The following is an 18,918-nucleotide window of genomic DNA, read 5'->3' as shown; positions in this document are numbered from 1 at the left end:
AACAAAATAAAAGCTTCCCTTCAATTTAGAAGCAATCCACATGAGACCATATGGTCAAAATGCATTTCCCCAAAAATCAGACATTACATCAACATTTTTGAAAGTGATGAACAAACTTTGAAAAGTGCTATAAAAGAACGAAGGAAAAAAGAAACACTTACCACACAGAGATAGATGCCAATATCCCAAAGAGAGAACGTAACATTTCCCTTTTGTCCGATACACCGTCCATTTTTCTTTCCATACGGCACCCCCACCCCCTTAGAGAGGCAGAAAGAAGAGAGTGAGAGCGAAAGAGAGCGAGAGAGGTACAACCAGATGGGGGCGGGGGGTGTAGATATTAGTTCTGCTGCAGTGAGAGATGGAGGGGACTCTCGCAGCTGTGCACCCCCATCACTATCTGCTCAAATGCAATCCTCTCCACCATGAGGGACTGTGGCACCGTGGAAAGAAAAGGGAAAAGAAAAAAAAAAAAAAAAGGCAACGGAAACAAAGTGATCCTCTTACACACAGCCCAGGGAAACTGAGCGAGACAAACAAGAGAGAGGGAGTATGAGAGTGAGAGAGAGAGAGAGAGAGAGAGAGAGAGCAGGGAAGCAACAAGCAGCGGGGAAGGAAACCACGTGAGCCAGTTAGAAGGCCCAAGCGGAACGGCAGGTTCAAGTTTTTCGTGGGAGGGAACACGCCGCGCCGGCCGCCCCAACTTCTATAAAGGCAAGGAAACGGTGGATAATACCTTCCAGCTTCTTTCAACCCCCCACCACTCCCTCTGGCTTTATCCCACCCAAAATCCCTCCTTTTTTTTTTTCCTATCTCTCTCGCTTTGGTAATAAGCCCGGCATGCAACAACCTCCCCCTCCTCTCCCCTCCCTCCTCGCGGAGCTGGAATGCGAGGCAAGAGTTTCGAGAGGCCCAGTTAGACGACCCTCAAAGTCAATGCACCTTGACCTCCGGGGTCAGACAGACAGCATGTGTGTGTGGGAGGGGAGTTGTGTCTGTGTGTACTTCAATTTCTGCAGGCGATCACATAAGCATAGCTGCACTACACAAGCACTTGACAGAGATACACTATCGTGCTTTGACGCCGGGCGGGAAGCAGAGCCACAATGGAGACAACGCTCGGTGTTTTTAGCCGCGCAACAATAGCTGCTTTCATCCTGAGCGAGTCATCGTGGTGAGCTGTTGCGGTTGGGGGAATGAGTGAAATTAGTTCACAAATGATATTGCTGATAAATAAATAAAGCATCACTTTGAAAGTGATTTTTTTTTTACAAAAGTGGCTCTATTAGGAAAAAGTGTAAGAAGCTTGAAAACTTTGGTGTGGCTGTTCAACAAGCTTTTCTCACCCAAGTGCGCCTGCTATGACGACGTCCGCCTCACACTTCAGAGGTTGTGGGTTCAATTCCGGCGCCGTGGGTTTACGTCGGGTACTCTGCTTTCCTCCCACATCCCAAAAACATACATAAATGTAGGCCACGTACTCAAAGAAAATCACAAGACAAGTATGTATTTGGCCTAAAAGGGCCATAAATAAAACTTTATTCTATGGATTTATTAACAAGCCACAGAGAGAGTCCATGGCTGGCCACCACAGCACTTAAACCATCTAATCGTGGAGCAGCCCACAAATACATAAGAGCCGTTTGAGTTACTGAGCTTTTCTTTAAATTTCATCGTTTTCATTCTTAGAAAAATGAATCAAATGGTAGTAATACTGTACCAAGCTGGAGGCAGAGCAGGCAGACAAACCTTTTCACGCACGCAGAGACGGCGGATGCTTTGAAAAAAGAGCTTTGTAACTCGGTGGGTCGGTCGGTCGGGGGAACGCTGACAACACTTGTAAACTAGGAGCACCCCCAAATTTGTGTTGTCTCGCAAAGCTGATACTGAATGTGCTTGGCTTTTAGCTGCAGAATAGTAGCTTTTTGTGCTCCACCGACATTTCGCTTTTCATCTTCCCCCCAAAAACAGTCCACTTTGTCCTCTCCCCACTAAACCTCCTCTGTTTTTTTTTTGTTTTTTTTTTTTGCGTAGAATAAATGAAATATCTGTAATGGCAGCAAAAGAGTAACAGAGGAATAAGCGCTAGAAAGCAAGTGAGCCCTGGATTTCTAAAGGAAGGCATGGGTTAAGAGAGGTCCATGGGATTTTTGAGCCTAAGGGGAGGGAGAGAGAGCGAGAGAGAGAGAGAGAGAGAGGTTCCATCTGCAGAGCTCATCTCCCGTGGTTGGCCACCTTGCAGAGTGTGGTCATGATGCGGCCGAATCTTTCACACAGCTCCAAGGTGGAGTGGGCGGGCACCTTGGGGGGGTCGTGGAAGCTTTTGATCTCCGTCGAACAGTCCAGTAACTTGGGGAGGAAGTCAGTCAGCTTCTCTTGGAGGTTGGCTATTGACATAAAAATGGCCAGACAGAGAAAGATAAGACAAATGCATCCTCATTCAGAGCTCAGACATCAAATGAGCAAATATTTAGACTTTGATATCATAAGCGACAGCACAAGTCTGGAGAGCGTGGGCCTGGGTGATAAAAGTCAGCCTTTCCTGAACGTTAGCCAGAACAAGCTTTTGCTGGACCAAACTGATAGGAGCTTGGAACACAAATGTTTAAAGGCACTCTTTTAAGTGCAATCCAACTGCTGATTAATAGGACTGCTTAAAAGACTCTGGAATACTATCAGGTCTATCGTACACAGTGGCCTTTCATTTTTGTCTCTGTAAACATCTTGCAGAGCTGACATGACTTGGCAAAAGTTCCTCTTTTTGGCCTGGCAAATGTGATTTTTGGCAAATTACGCTGTTTCGTAATTTCACTGATCATTTGGGGATTTTTGTTTTTTTTTATTGGAAAAATACAACTTTGTCCAATTTTTGTGTTGCAATATGTTTGAATAACCACTGACACAAGAACAATGTCTTTTTGCCAACAGTAATAAAGGGCAGTGGTTGCACGCCAGTTAATATTCCCAGCACTAGTCTAATTAATAGATTTTTTGTGTCAAAAAAACTCACAGTCCATTTCTTGACCCAGGTAAGAGCACCAGCGGTTCCTCATGTCTTCCACTGCCAGCAGGTCCCTCTCGGTGTCATGCAGCAGCAGCAAGGGGATGCAGGGCACCACCAACTCATTCATGATTCCCAAACCAGTGGTCACCTCTGGTTCTTCCCCGGACTCAAACATGGCTGCCGCTTGCTCGTTTAATTTCTATGGAGCATGAAAGACATTGAAGATGTTCTACTAGAAATGTGCTCCTACCTATAAGTAAAACCATTGAGCCTGCCAATTTATATGACCAGACATTACTGTGTAAACTTGACTTTGAACTAAATTCAATACATTCTGTTTTTGTTTAAAAAGAAAATGCAATCGTTGAATCTAATTATTTTAGATGACTTTATTCAAATGTTTGCAATGTGGTCATATTTTGTCTGTGCAATGCTTTTGTGAAATGTGCTTTACAAAGAAACCAGCATTTAGGAATTGGCACTTTCCAGTGTTTTTAACAACCTCACTTTTTCACTGGGATAATTCAAAATGTGTTTCATAGCTGTGCAACACAACTGGTCTTCTCTCTGTGCAAAGAAAGTACGCCCACCATTCATCATGAATTTTTTAGGTGGGACCTAAGGGGGATACAAACTTCTCATACTGTGCTTGGACAAAAAACATCTTGCTCTAACAAACTCAGTGACCTCCTACTCTGAGAGGGGGGGGAAAAAAAAAAAAAAAAAAGTTTCCCCTTAAATCAGCTTGGCGTCCCGGGATTCAAGGTTGGCTACACAAAACAACCAAGTGAATTAACTATGTCAATGTTGGCAATGTTTTCAATTAAAACAAGAGCAGGAGGTAAACAGCTGAAGCAGGGGTTCTGAACGCAGATTTCAAATGACCGATGTGAATGCACCGAGCCAAAATGTGAGGTTAGCTGAGGACATGCTAATGTGTTTACACTCGCTGGCCCTCCTGCTTCCTATTCCCACTCCAATGATTACATTACAAGCACAATGCTGGCGTAAGGTTACTGAGTGCACACTGCTAAAGATCAGCTCCAGGCTGATCGCACTCAAATACCACCGGCTCTAACCGAGCACACCGCTCTAAAGCTCAGTGGGGATGAAATTAAAAAAAAAAAAAAAAGGGGGAGGGGGGGGTAGGTAGAGGGGATTTTCATTGTCACCTTGAAAACCCTAAAAATGGAATACTGTTTAATTCTTTCCATTTTAATGGAATATTTGGACTCACCAGCAAACAATCGCGACGGTAATGACCAAGGAACTCCTCATCGTGTCCTCTGTACAGCCCTTTGGACAAAAGCTCTTTGTTGTACTGGTACGAGTAGATCAGATATATCAGCGCCTCCACATAACTGCAAAGGAAGCAACAATCAAATTGTGTGTAGGTTTGCTATGAGAACAAAAAGAAAGGCCATCTTGGAAATGAACAGTGAATGCTTATCTACTGTGCTGCCCTCTGCAGGTGGCATTCGAATAAATGTTGGCGTAAGAAACAAAATGAACAATCCAAATAATGTGCTACAACATTGCAAGATGACAATCCATACTTTGTCTTGTGGAAGAGCTCCAAGCCAGTGATCATAAAAATGGTTGTTTCTCGGAAGTTCCTGTAGTCTTGATGCCATATCTGTGTTGTAAAAAAAAATATATTAATTACAGAAGGGCAGCGCATTGAGATAAGTCATCTAAAAGGAATGCATGATAGATAAGGGGAAAGAAATCCCAACTGACCTCATACTCATCCATGTTGACCTCCTCGGGCTTAATTAAGTCCAGTTTTGCACGTGCCACATTCATTATACTTTTGCATCTGCAGGGAAGGAAGGAAGACGAACTGGCATCAGGTCTGATGGTGAGTCATTGTCAGGAGATGAAACAGTCTAGCCTGCCCCTGGGCCATAACTTGGCCTAATGAATCACTCTTTAGTGCTGAGAGGAAAAGTGAAACACTCCTCTGGAGGCTCCTATCGAGGCCACATGCACACATAAATCTAATTATCTTGCTCAAAATAGAGAAGTGAGAAATCAATTTTTCACTCAGGAATTTGGATAGAGGCCAACAAGCATCGGGAGAAAGATTTAAGAATGTGTCATCGGCAGAAATAACACACAGAGGTATGATCGGGAGGGCGTAAGGGAATTCTGATATTTGTCAGTAATGTGGAAAGTCATATCGCCGTGTCTTTTTAGATTTACGCATCAACTTAAGGTTGAAGGAAAATTGTTAAGCACGGTCTTTGACATGATACAAACAGGCTGACTCAGATAGGTCAAGTCTCTGCTACCCTCTGCTGGCCATTTTAGGAAAGCATGGAAACAAGTTGGGTTGAATAATTTCAAAAAATATGCTTAGAAATAGCACAAATAGATGGTTCAACATATTTGAAAGATTTAAAAAATATATCTATATTTTCAAAATGTCTTGAGGGTGTCTCGCATGGTGTACCTCTCATCAAATGCCAAGTTCCGGTCAGCAAACTGAGTGAGCAAAGTCCTCTCAAGGATCTTCTTGGGTGCCTGGTTCTGGAGGAAGTAGACAATGACGTGATGAAGTCTGTAGTCCTTCTCTGGGGGAGTGTCTTCTTGGGCGAACCTCACAAGTCGAGCGTATTCTAGCTTGAGTGCCTGACCGCAAAAACAATGTCACATGATCATTAAAAATGCAGAAGATGGATGTGTCTGTTGTTAACACAAAATAATCAAACGATTATAAATAGACTTTGTTTGTTTTTCCATGATGAAATGATAATGGTTCAACAAGCTTGGCATTTTAGGGGTTTCCTGGTTCCGGAGATGCAAACATTCTACCCAACACCGACCGGCAATAACAATCATGAGAGAGAAAAACACAAACACGTTGATTTGCATGAAAAGGTGGAAGTGGGTGGAGGGGGAATGCAAAAGGTGAGGGAGTGACGGTACCTTAAAAAAGGCTGCCTCAGGCCCATTCTTTTCATATACTCTGCTGGATTTGCCAATAGCCATAATTACACCCTGCATGTTTGGGGTCATCATTGCCTGCCCGGGAAGCAGGAACTGCATTAAACAAAATAATAGGCTTTCTCTCGTGATGGAACAAGTGCGGGCAATCTCGCAGTTAGACACTTTGAAATGCTAAATGCCAGACATGCATCACTCTGCAGTCCATGCGTTTATTATAGTGAGGAATAGAGCCATCGCGTTTGTAGTTCCAAGCATAGAGTATTCCTCATTGACAGCTGGGTTTGACAGGGTGACTGTTGCTCACAATTCAAGCCATAAAGTCCAACGCTATACAAAGGACAAGACTGAGCCAAGAAATGACAGATCCTGAGCAGAATTTGAAATATGTGATCAAATATTTATGCTTGAGTAGTGCTCAATGTAAACTTCACTTCCCACTATCATCAATCAAGATGAACGCAATGATGAAAGGGGCTTCACACAGCTTGCCTTTTTTTTTCAAAATACAATTCCACCCGAATGCAGACTATTTAGAACGGCCATGCAAGAAGAGCGTCATATTATTGCAGTCAGTCTAAAGGCGTTCATGAGAATCAAATCCATCACAACTGGATCTCGGTCTACCTCATCATCATACCCCCCTTCTTTTGACTCAATGACAAAGGTCCCCACATCGGGAATGGCCACCTCTACGGTGTGGTGGACAGGGGAATCGTCCTCCATGACAAAATCAGGACTTGGGATTGGGGGGGTGCTCAAGTGGACTTCAGGCTGAGGGGAAATGGAAGGGTGAAAAGAATGCAATTGGACAGAAAAGACGGATAGTGACTGATGGGATGTACAGGCAAAAGAATATTCTATATTCTAAAGTATACATCATATCCTGAGAATAACACGCAGTTTAAATCATCAGGTTGTGCATGTTTTTAAAACTCTCTCTCTGATTCAAGTCAAGTGTGGCGTGTTCAGACTTTTTGTGTTTTACATACGGCATTTAACAGTGCTTCGGGGCTTCTCTCCTCCAGTTCAGCACTCGCCCTGGAAATGGCCCTCTCCGTGTCCTCTTGGAGATGTTTGGAGTCACTGGTGGGCGATGGCTGCTCCATGTACTCGGGATCCTGCTGGAGTGCTGTAGAAGAGAATTGAGAACCTGCGATTATTTTGAAAAATTCCATTAAAAGAAAAAAATCACATTTTGTATATATTGTGAATGCCTGGTAGTTGAACTCTGACCTGCATTGTCTGGAGGGCTGCAATCAATACTCATGGGCTGAGGTGAGGAGGAGGAAATGGAGGTGCTGGATGCTGTCGAGGCCGCTGCTGCCGCTGCCGCAGCCGCCGCGGCGAGAGCCAACTTTTCCTGTTGGGCCTTCCGAGCCTGCAGTGCATTCCACTCCACAATCTCCTTGTCAAAGAGCTCATTGTCCCCCTTGACATACTGCTTCAGGTCCGGCGGAAGTTTGTCCATGCCACTTAGTATCTGGCCAGTTTCTTTATCAAAGTCTTCTGTGTTCACAAAAATGGTTGACAGTGTTCAAGAATGACAAATGATTTGAGTTAGTAAAGTTTCTGCGTACCTTCTATGAGAAAGGGCTTCTTGTCATTGATATACATGAGACAGTAGGCACTGGCGTTGCGGTAGCCTCCGAATGAGTCCCGCACAAGCTCCTCCCAGGAGGATTTTGTAACGGCGATATCGTTGTACTTCATCCAGCAACGCTGGTGTGGGTCGTAGATGTAGGCCCAGTAGTGACCTGCGTTTGCCTGGCCTTCGTGGACCAAGACTGCATGAAGCCGGTAAGGAACCTTGACACAAAGGACATTTTCAGGACAAATCGCAACTGATGTATTTTAGTATAATGGCCAATAATGATCACCTGCATCATTGATTTGTCCGAGTACATCAGCTCAATGGTTCTGAGGATTCTCTTTATGCTCTCCTGTAAATCTAGCCAAATGAATATCACACAAACAAAGTAAGTACTCCATGCAGAATTTATCAAGAGCAAATGAAGGGCAGTACCGCGGGTGTCGTTTTCAACTTCGCTCCTCCATCGATGCAGGCATCCCTCAAGCACCCTCAATTCCTCTTCAGTTATGTGGCGTGGTGCGGGGTGCATGGGGAGATCAGGAGGTAGTCTGGACTGGGTGAAAGGCTTGTGGACGGGCGCTCTCTGCTGCTGGGCCGCCGTGCCCGAGGCAGAGCCTGAGCTCTCCGCCGAAGCCGAAGAGTCCTGCTCGGCCGAGCTGCTGAGTGTACGACATGGGTACCAAATTAGTTAAGAATGTTTATTCACAGTGAAATATGTTTATACTATGAGATGAGTTCAATATGAAAACACTGCATTATGGGTATTTTTAATATTCCATTTATTTTGGGAGTGAATAATACATCCATTCCCATGTTTTGTATTTTTTTTTAAATTAAATTCACCTGGGAGGGGGCAGCTGTAGTCCAGTTGTGCCACCAGGAGGGGCTGATGAGTCGATATCTTCTACAGGCGAGGTGCATACAGGCTTACTGGAGGCAAACTCCATTGCATACTGGAGAACATCGGCCAGAGGAAACCTCTTGGGGCCGGACCCATAGCTCAGATACCTTGGTGGAAACAGAGAGACTGATATAAACACAAACTAAAATGACAGTGTGAGACATTCATGTCTTTAGCATGTTCTGTTGAATTTGCACTGATGGAAAAAAAATATACCTTTCCAATCTCTGCTGGAGCAGAGTCAAATGCTCTTTTAACCGCCTGATTTCCTCTCTCTTGATTCTGGTTACTTCTCGGTTTCTGTCCATGTATCTAACGAAAGAAAAAAAATCTGATAAGATCAGAAGGTTCCGTTTAATTGTCTATTGATGCCGGCCGGGAGAATACTAATCCATCAAAGCAAGGAATACAAAATAAAGTTGATCACCTGTCCATGAAGAGCATGGAGGGGAACTCCAGCTTGTTGTGGATCTTTTCAGGCCGTCCAAGCGCTTGATTAAACTCAAATCTTGAAAGCTCAAAGGTCAACACGGGAGGGAGTTCTGTGAACCAGTGCTGAAAGGAAACAAAGTTTGGGGAAATGTTTCTAAGTTCACACCACATGTCTCGATGCTCAATTTGGATTTTGGGCAATCAAATGCTACATTGCTTTGTGACACTCACCTCTTGTCCAGACCTGGCAGAATTCTCTGCAGAGTGCAGGGATTCAATCTCCCCTTCGATCATTGCTGCCTCAAGACACTCGTGGAGATCCTTGAAGCCGTTCACCTGCAGCGGGTACTGGCCAAACATCTCGGTGTTCTCAAATTTTTTACCTGGAGACATAACAATCAGACAAGCACTTAGTAATTGGCAGCGAATCCAAGCGCAGTCTGTGCCGCGAGATTGAAACAGATGTTACGTCAAGCTCAGGCTCTCCTCGGCTGATTTTCTCGTGTTCAGCAAGACGCTAATTCATTACACAGCTGTTTGTTTACACTCCATCATTGAGCCAAAAAACAACAACTCAAAGATAACAAGCAGGAGTTGCTAGCAGACATGCAGATGTGGCAGCATTAAGTTGAGTTTATGAGCAGCAAAGCCCAGTGGCCCATGTTTTGATGGCTGTGGGCCACTATTGTCATGCATAATAACCACAATGTCAATCAGCTGTCAAGGTCTTCCACGATCAATGCATCAGCACTCCTACTCTACATTCAGAGTATCTCATTAAGACAAGGTCACCTTTCATTACCAGGGGGGAAGGAAGGGGGGGCAAAGACGGACAGCTTTTATGGTGACTGCAATCAAACCACTCCGAGTCTTTCTCTGACAACTTTAGTTTTTTTTTTGCCTTTTATTGATTTTTAATTTGACACCTCATCTCACCTTCCAGGACACCCACGGCAAGGAATCGCCCGTAGAAAAGCTCCACCATCGGGTTCTTTGGCTTATCCTCGTCTCTGCAAGCGAGGAAACAGAGATAACGCTGACCGGGCGGGCCAAAGGTGCGTGCAGACTTGCCTTCATTCTAATTAGCGTGTTGCTTTATGAGCCCTTTCAAAGTCATTGTAAAGTGATGTAGTTACCCGTCTTCTTCAGCCTTCATTTGAAAGGCGTCCTCCAGCCAGTCCAGAAGCTTGTGTGTGAACTCGCTCACATCCTGCTGTAAAGCAAAAGGAAGTAACATGCAGTGCACACGTACATGACTACTTTTTGCCAATTTCAGCGGAGATGATAAGAGGCAAAGTAGGTCAAGAAATTCAACTCGTGCTGATAGGGCCCTGAGCTCTACATTTGAGATGACTCATCTTCACAGAGGAGTTCACAAATTGCTGAATTTCAAAGAAACGTTAACACCCCGGCCGCCCGCCCGCCCGCCAGCCCGCGGTCACCGTGCACCTCAGGACTGCCTGCTGATTTGGGTCAATGCATAGCTAACCTGACTAATCTGAAAGCAAGTGACAAGACTGATGAGTGGGGAGGCAAAGTGCTTGACCCCAGTTAACCGCTACAAAGACACAGGCTTATAGAAGGAGAAGAATCAAAGAGTTCTCAACTCGGACATTGTCGGATGTGTTTTTGCATAGTTCAGCAAGGGATGATGTGGTTTGGAGGATTAATTGCTACAGATAAGAAAGGTTAAGTGTTCCAGAGTCACTGGAGCTGAGTTAGCAAAAAAAAAAAAAAGAAAATGTGCAGCTAAGAGAAGGCACAACTTAAAAAGATTCATATTATTAATATAATATTATTATAATAATTAAAAGTATAATTCATATAATATTAAATATTGAAAATATTAAACATCAGCATTCTACAGAAGCTGCAAAATGACTCATTTGAACGAGTTGGCAATTTTCAATCATATTTGTAATAAGTTCAGTTTATTAACCAGGGCACTCATATGCGTGTGTTTAAACCTCATCTTGATCGATTGATTAGTTATTGTGGCCGGTTCGTGTTGACTTAAGCAAGTTCTGGCATACCTGTTGTGACTCACTGGACTTAAAGGCATCTTTGAGGATTTCCACTGCCCGTGACGGATCCACATATTTCCTCTTGGACCCAACCATGAGGGAGAAGAGTGTCCTCAGCTCTTGCATGAAGGGAAGGTTTCTGTGTTCCTAGTCAAAGAATGAAGAATTTAGAGCAGGAACTAAAGCGGTAAAAAACTCTTACCTTCTGGTTTCGGGGCAGTTCATGAACTCTGGCTGGTGGTGAGTAGTTAAGCACCAGTCGCTGGAACTCCAGAAGGTTAAACAGAGACTGTGGGAGGGAAATTGAATGAAAATATCTTAGTCGCAAACTTCAAACAATCCATTAGAGCATTGCTATTGAATTATTGGCCCAGACAGTAGTCCAGCCTGCCTGAATTGCATTCAAAGAGATGTAGAGGGTATCTCGGTTCGCAAGATTTGAAAAAAATCCTCCAGTGAATGCAACACTCAGATTGCTGACGGTGCTGTTTTGAAGTGTGGCGAGCGGTGCTAAAAACAGCAGGGGGGGGCGGGGGACCGCGGTATGGGCTTTTTAGGGTTCTTGGCTAAAATCTTTACTCTTCAGTTTGCATGCATAAAGAGAAATTTCTCTGTAGGTGTGAATGTGAGTGGGAATGCATCTTCCTCTCCTGCTACCAATCTAGGCAGTAATACATTTTCACAGAATATCGCTCTCGTGTTAGAGATGTGTGAGGCGCGTGGACAAAAGTGAAAATAAAACTGCAGAGGAATGAGTAATCTGTTATGTAAGTACATAACAAAATAAGACATGAAATATTATTGCTTCGAGTCATCATGTGGCAGGTTTTTCTTTAATTTCAGATCATGTTATGAAAGAAGAATGTTGTTGACTGCATTTCTAAAAGGGTAGAGAGTCACATTACAGAAGAGCTCAGCAACATGTGATAGTGTCTGGTGTTTGTTCGGCTGGCATATTTCAGCTCTGAACAAATTATATATATTTTTAAATATTTTTTTCATTATTCAAAAGTTAGTTGGGAGGTTGCATGAAACAAATTTTGTTTACAGTATTTTTTTTCTTCTTCTTCACTTTGCTTTTCATTCTCTTTTAATTTACCCCTTAGCTTGATTCTGGATCCCAAAACAAAACAGACTTTTATTCACAGGATTTTACAGCAAATGTTTTTCTTTTCCTGGAAAATGGCAAAAACAAGTGAGTGTTTGATCCGTCTGCATGCACGTGCTTGTGTGTGTTTGGGTGCGCCCACCTGAATGACGGCACTGAACCAGCAGGTATTGCCAACATTTTTCAAGCCTACGGGGCAGTTGTCTATCCTCTTCCTGTCGTGTGGGTTGGGCGAATCGCTCCATACTTCGGTATGGGTGCGCTTCAGACTTGCCTTGTTCTCTGCTATGCTTGCCTCCAGAACTCTAAGGAACATAGGCGTGGTGAAAACATGATCAAGCCCTTTGGTCATACAAATTTGTTTTCCAGGATAATCCTGTTACCTGCTGATGGCCTGCTCCTCATCGGTTATGCCGGTCTCCCGGAATGCCCGGTTGGACTCTGCCAAGCTAAGGGCAATTGCTCTCTGAAGGTCATCTTTATCATCTCCGGTCAGGTCAATGACATCTGAACCACAGCAAAAGCATAATGAGTGAAAAATTACTGTGCATCAACAGTTCCAACTACTGGATTTAGGACAGAGGTGATTTTATTGATTCTCATTTTTTGTCTTCTTTTTAATGTCAAAACATGTATTTAATACTTTTCGGCAAGGCGAAGATGCTTACTTGAGTCTGCTTGGCTGCCCACGCTTATATATCGGTCATTGGACACCTGAGAAGTCTGATAGTAGGTGGTCTCGTCTTGCTGTGGAACCTTGGCATTCTTCTCTGTCAGGTAGGCCACAGCCTCAGCCAGGTCTCCATTGCTCACCTGCATTGGCCAAACAAGTTAAGGTCTGTAAACACTCAGCATGAGTGATTCATTGCAATAATATCGTAATTCCATTTCATTAATGAAATTGCAGAAATGATGTTACTCCTCATCTAAGTGAGGAGTTGCAATTCATTTGTGCTATGAATTACCTGCAAGGCCTGTTGAAGGAGTTGAACATCTGTGGTGCCTGTGACTTCTCGTAATTGGTTTAGTAGTGTCTGCTGATGCTGTTGAGGGGAAAAGAGCAACAGTCGTTAAAAGGGTACAGATACATAACATGTCATTTGCTATGGGCTTTCTAAATAATGGACTATAATTAGAGTAAAAAATTGAAAATGACTTTCTAAAATTACAAAATATGCCAGAAGGAGGCGCCAAAGCCATGTCTAATTGGACAATAGTACAGTACATTGGTGCCAAGGAAGTATATTGGCTAGATGGACACTATTAAAATGTCTTTCCTAGATGGATGGGTTGCAAAAAAAATATTTTAATAGGGATGACTTTTTATCCGCCATGTTTATCCGCTTATTTATGTCAATCTTAGCAGAATTAAATGGTCTCAGCACACACTCCTTCTGCAACTCATGTCTTCAATAAATGCACTTAAATGAATGAGTGCACTTTGTATACAAAGCAGGCCAGTAAGAGGAAGAGAACCGCCTGAGACTTTCACAGGTGCACCAGGCAGCACTCGAGGGTGCCAGTTAGTTCATAAAGGTCCTCTTTGCATTCACCATTTGACGTTGTGGATCTTTTTAGTAATAACTTCCCAGCACAAATTGAAGTGAAGCTCAACACGTACAGCAGATAGCAATTTAAGGGTCTGTTTGTGGTGAAGCCAACGGGTTGCAAGCTTGATCCAGTCCTTGCAATCAATTTTTATGCCAGCAAATATTAAATGCTACTTAATTTTATAAGGTGTGTTCCAATGCTTCTGCTCGCTGGAAAAGGGAGTGGCTTCAAAACAAAATGTGCTCTGCCCACTTGGAGTTATGTAATGTAATTTGCAGCTTCTACCTGAAATTTTTTACTGTATTGGAAAACACCTGAGCGTCCTCATTCAAGTCAAATGACAAATACAATTTGTTAAATCTCCGCTATGTGTGAGGACTCGTGCTAGCAATGCTATGTAAACAAAGCTATCAAATACTTTGGACATGAGTAACCTCGACCACAGTAGCGCGCCCAAAACAGAGAACATTATTATCAAACAAAAGACGCCACGGCGTTGTTGTAACTTTTTTAACACGCAAAATGTTGCTCGCTCTTCAATTTTAGTTCATAAGGCAATGACAGTGAATTTACATAACACTAACACTTGGCGTTGTTTATTTCTCATGACGCCACGGTTGGATAACATTACTAAACGGGTGCGCCGTGCAAAAGCTTGTTGACAAAGGTCAGCGAGCAGATCGCTTATAACAGTAACGCAATTTTCACTATCTGCAAAACATGGGCTGGACCGCTAACAATTAGCAAAACATTGGCTAGTGTGTTACTACGATAACATAAGCAAGGCCTGCTGTAAACAAATCGCATTCGATGGAAATGCAAATCGCGTTTCTCATATATAATTGCACTTGAAGGTGATGCAATCCACCCATAAACGCATAACCTATTCATAAGAATGAAACCCAAAACAACACCGCATTGCACTTACGAAAAAGTTAGCTAGCCACAGTTAGCTTGAAGCTTACCTTTTGAGAATGCTGCTGGAGGACATTCTGCTCTACAGTCATGGCCGATTCAGGGAGAAATGCTGACCAAATAAAAGCAGGAGAAGCAAAACGCACTAGTTTTGCTCAAGTGATTTAAACGGGATGGGAATCGTTAGTCTGCGACATTACGGGTGCCATAGCAGAGTGAGCTGGCCAGATTGTCAGAAGGCATGAAAACATTGCCGCCTCCCTCCCAGTGATCTGGTATCGATTACTCATGTCTGTGTTAACGAGACTACGTCACGAGCCATAATAACGTAATGCGCGTTCATAGAAATATCTGTTTTTTGAAATAGAAAATCATCCGCTTTTAGAAATAAAATTTTAAAAAATAGTACAAAAGTTTAATTTCAACAGCAAATGTTTTTTCCCAATGCAGGTTGTCTTTATGGCTTGTGATTAAAAAAAATCATATGAAGTCTAGTATTCTAGTATGACTAGAAACAAGAACCACTTTTTTTTACTGTACAAATTTTTATTTTGTGTAACAAACTGCAATGCCAATAACTGAATTTCCACAAACCCTTAATTCATCTGAATATGTTGTGAATGTACCCTGAAATCTGTTATTTAGCTATACTTCATCAATAATGCATAAGAGCTCATCCAACATTAAGTCATTCAACTTTAATTTGATTTATTCTTTTTACGTAAGAAGCGAATGGCCGCACAACTGGGTCACCCTCAGAATCAGCATTGTTGTTCAACTCAAGCAGTCAGCATGCATTAACATGAACTGTGTCATCCAACTAGCACAAATACATATTGATGGGATGACTCGGAATATGGAAATGATCAGGGCATATTCTCAAAATGCTCAGAACTAAAATATGTTGATGAAAGAGACTAGATAGATAGATAGATAGATAGATAGATAGATAGATAGATAGATAGATAGATAGATAGATAGATAGATAGATAGATAGATAGATAGATAGATAGATAGATAGATAGATAGATAGATAGATAGATAGATAGATAGATAGATAGATAGATAGATAGATAGATAGATAGATAGATAGATAGATAGATAGATAGATAGATAGATAGATTGATTGATTGATTGATTGATTGATTGATTGATTGATTGATTGATTTTCCGCATGTGCAGGTACTGTTGCTGAGAGTTTAACCAGCAGATGGCAACATCTTCCTTTCAAGCGCAACCTTGGTAGAATTCACTCATACAGTATACAGCAGCTGATCTGTGGAATAAGAAATGAATGATTCATGAAAATGATCTCACTGGGTAAATGAAGTTGCATTATAAATCACAAGGTATGTTTTTAGTATTGCGGCTTAATCAATATTTTGTGTGTGCAGGTGCAAAACTATTGACTGTGCATATATATTATCTAAATAAGAAGTCAGTGTGCTTTACTTATACAGCCCTGTGTAGCCATCTTGCCTGAGCAGATACATCACAGTTTGACCTTAAGGCAGTGGGTTGAGCGATCAGTCATGAAAATCTGGAATGCTGTCAGGAAGCCAATCCAAATTTAAACTGATGAATTCATTGTCACAATCAAGATAGTTGTTGCTATCATCTAACTTGACCCTTGATTGGCAAAATGAAAATAGCAAGAGTTCAACTGTTTGCAGAAGAATGAACTCATGAAATTAATCCGATCAAATAAAAAGTGTCATACATAAATTTATGATGAGAGGCAACAAGTCCCCTTTTATTCCCTTAAAGAGCAATTGATATATTTATCCCGTAAACCAGAATAGTTGTGTAACTCCACTTGACAACATTTTATGAACACCTTACATAAACTCCAATTGTCCTTTAGTCTCCACAGTACAAAGTCCACAGGGCAAGCCGGACTGAACTTTCTAATTCTACTTTTGGAAAATGTTTACTTGGGGAGTTCATGACCTTTGCAGATTATCCACCTAGTCATCATTTACCGCTTTACAGGAAATAAGTGACGCTTTCACAAGATGATACGGCACGCATAAGAAATATCTCGCTCTTTTCGGTCAGACTAAAGTGAAAATAACAAGATGTTGACTCTTCAGTTAACCACAGAGGAGATATCTCCTGCTGGCCTCTCAAATATAAACAGCCAAATGAATGTCAAACGGGTGCCTGTAAAAGGACTTGAAAGGAAGTTTCACAGTGGGAGCGGGCGGGCATGAGATGGTCGGGATACTGACATTGGTTCTCGCGCTCCCAAGCCACTTTGTAAAACACGCTTATCTGACATGGCAAATATCATCCGTGTTCTTTCAGTGTCAGCCAAGAGCTATCAAACTGACAGGCTGTGCACAGTGAGCCTCAGGGACTCTCGCATGAATATTGCATTAGCTCAGTTTACATGATTGGATGCGGCCATGGCGGACGCTCGGCAAAGCCATTAGTGACTTTAGCCGGAAAGTTTATAGCGTTAGCTTTGTTTTAAAGTACTACCTTCCATTTTTATTTTTAAAGATGAGCATGAGCTGTCATTTGCTCCAATTTTTTGTTTTGACTTGCAAGTAAAACTGGCTGCTTAAGTAAAGATTTCATCTGTGCTGTTCATTTCCCCCCCATACACAAATGTTTAAAGTGAGGGGGGGGCAAGTGAGGGCGGGGAGGTCACACAGCTGCAAGCCAACAGTTGATCCTGTCCCCGGAAACAGGATCGCCCCGGTCAGGTCAAGGAGTTGTGGCAAAAAAAAAAAAAAAAAAAAAGGTTCTGACCCCTGGGGAGAAGGAACAGACTTCACAAAGAGGTACATCTTCAAAAGCCCTATAAGGAGAACCAGCAAAAAAAAAAGGTTGGAAAAATAAACCAGTTTGACCTCTTTTTTTCAGAGTCAGAGTTTCCCCAGGTGTGTGGTTTAACCTCTTTCACTGTTGTCTGACTTTTAGGTGCAGCTCATGTTTAAACACTCATCCAGGCATAGCACAACTCGGGTTCCATTTCAAGTCAAGACAAATTTATTTATCCAACCCTTAATCACAGAAACCTCTCAAATACCCACAGGTGACAAAGACTAAGAACGGCTCTGAAAAACAAGTTATTTTAGAAGATAGTTATCTAATGTGAAGCCACTAGGTTCATTTAAAACTGCAGATTTGCCCCCCCCCCCAAAAAAACAGCATAATGCTGCCAGATAATGTTAGAGAGAAACCCCCCTGCTGTCAAACCTCCATTACAATTTAATTGAAATTAAAAATGGAATGATAAATAATTACTTTTCGATCACAATGGACCTATGCATTTATTTCAGAGGTGCAACGATCAATTAAGTAATCAAATGAATGTCAATTTCAAATATGGAAAACATAAAAACATGTTTCTTATTTTATACATGTTGACAATATGATATATTCTTTTTGTAATTGTAGCTTTTTAGTCATGTACGTAGAATAGTGTGTGTACACCTTGTTTTCGTTTCCAGAATATGATCAATAAAGCAAGTGTCTTATGTTTGGGCGTACGCACAAACACTGTCAGATATAATACACAAAACCTTAGAAAAAGAGTTTATATAACACGAGAGGTTCAAAGTTCATATTGACAGAGTGAGACGAGGACACCTGCGTCTTCTTACGTGACTGAACAAAGGGAGGCACTGTCCAAAAATGCCTTTTGTCATTTATGCAAGTGCCAAATGAATGTGAATAAAGTGTGTTGTGTTGTTTTGCAACACGTTTGTGGAAGGGGAGGGGAGGGGAGTGGAGGTGGGGTGGGGGGGGGATGGATCTACTTACACACATGCTGTGTGCTGGTCTTTGGGCTGAGGTCAGGAAATGGAGGCGAGAGTGCACGCAGACAAACAGTCAATTGTCAAGTTTTACACATTGACCTCAGGTTAAACTTGTGACTCCCTCCCTTTATGTTTGCCGCCGCTTCAGCAATTAGAGGAAATCAAGAGGTTACCCGTGGTTCAGCCTTGATAACAATCTCGAAATGGAGAAGTTCACAGAGGAGAAGGGTGACTCGGAGTTTAAAGAGTGCAGTCAGTCATGGGGAGGATTAAATTGAAAGAAAAAAAAAAAAAGAGGAAGTCAAGGCTGAAGGGAACTGTGCTGCTTTCTCACAAGTGCACCACGGACAAAAAGCCGTTTGTTTGCTGGCTGGTTTTTACATTCAAACCAAGTAAGCTTGAACACCGCTGTGAAAAGGTCATGTGTGAAAGACGCTTTGTAAAGTAGCCCAGCACAGCTCCTATGACATTCCACCCTACCCAAAACAATTTTGACTTTGAAATGACATTTATTTTTGGTTATAAGAAGTCATTTTGTGCGGCAAATTCTTGGGCTTTCATCATACGTGTCGTGACCTTCACGTGTCCTCCCTCCTTCCCTCCATTGTCTTTCCTGCCTTTGTTAACATTCAGCACTAGTGGGCAGCAGCCAATTCGGGAGCCCGTGTTT

General features: G+C 42.4%; 2 protein-coding genes across 18 annotated transcripts in view; both read right to left on the bottom strand.

The window, feature by feature from the left end:
- The window catches only part of LOC148386741 (uncharacterized), a 28,878-nt gene extending 28,134 nt beyond the window's left edge, over positions 1 to 744 (bottom strand). For 2 of the 8 annotated variants that reach the window (XR_015863199.1, XR_015863204.1), the window contains exon 1: positions 162 to 740. The gene's annotated coding sequence lies outside the window, so the exon portion shown is untranslated. Of the gene's footprint in view, positions 1 to 161 lie in introns of all 8 variants that reach the window. The other 6 variants (XR_015863202.1, XR_015863196.1, XR_015863194.1 and 3 more) reach the window with 6 other exon arrangements.
- A 763-nt stretch (positions 745 to 1,507) lies between these two features.
- Positions 1,508 to 14,756, bottom strand: usp25 (ubiquitin specific peptidase 25). Of its 10 annotated transcripts, none has more exons than XM_088399122.1 (26): positions 14,529 to 14,756; positions 12,978 to 13,055; positions 12,681 to 12,825; positions 12,396 to 12,519; positions 12,155 to 12,317; positions 11,107 to 11,193; positions 10,914 to 11,051; positions 10,017 to 10,093; positions 9,817 to 9,890; positions 9,112 to 9,263; positions 8,876 to 9,003; positions 8,665 to 8,760; positions 8,391 to 8,555; positions 7,980 to 8,206; positions 7,834 to 7,904; positions 7,534 to 7,762; positions 7,190 to 7,462; positions 6,946 to 7,085; positions 6,581 to 6,727; positions 5,936 to 6,049; positions 5,460 to 5,638; positions 4,745 to 4,823; positions 4,561 to 4,640; positions 4,242 to 4,365; positions 3,011 to 3,203; positions 1,508 to 2,387 (listed from the first exon to the last, which is right to left on the bottom strand). In XM_088399122.1, the coding sequence occupies exons 1-26, from the start codon at positions 14,568 to 14,570 to the stop codon at positions 2,215 to 2,217; spliced, it is 3,498 nt and encodes a 1,165-aa protein (XP_088255248.1). In that variant the 5' UTR covers positions 14,571 to 14,756; the 3' UTR covers positions 1,508 to 2,214. The 10 variants fall into 10 exon arrangements, with proteins under 10 accessions (XP_088255248.1, XP_088255249.1, XP_088255250.1 ...); XM_088399123.1 differs by having other exon boundaries at positions 7,980 to 8,203; XM_088399124.1 differs by having other exon boundaries at positions 5,936 to 6,031; positions 7,980 to 8,203.
- Between the last annotated feature and the right edge of the window lie 4,162 nt (positions 14,757 to 18,918).

Source organism: Syngnathus floridae, chromosome 15, assembly GCF_059516105.1.
Source record: "Syngnathus floridae isolate MCC-2025c chromosome 15, RoL_Sflo_1.0, whole genome shotgun sequence".
Lineage (NCBI taxonomy): Eukaryota > Metazoa > Chordata > Actinopteri > Syngnathiformes > Syngnathidae > Syngnathus > Syngnathus floridae.
Note: the sequence above shows the minus strand (reverse complement) of the source record. Positions and strands in the feature narration are given on the sequence as shown.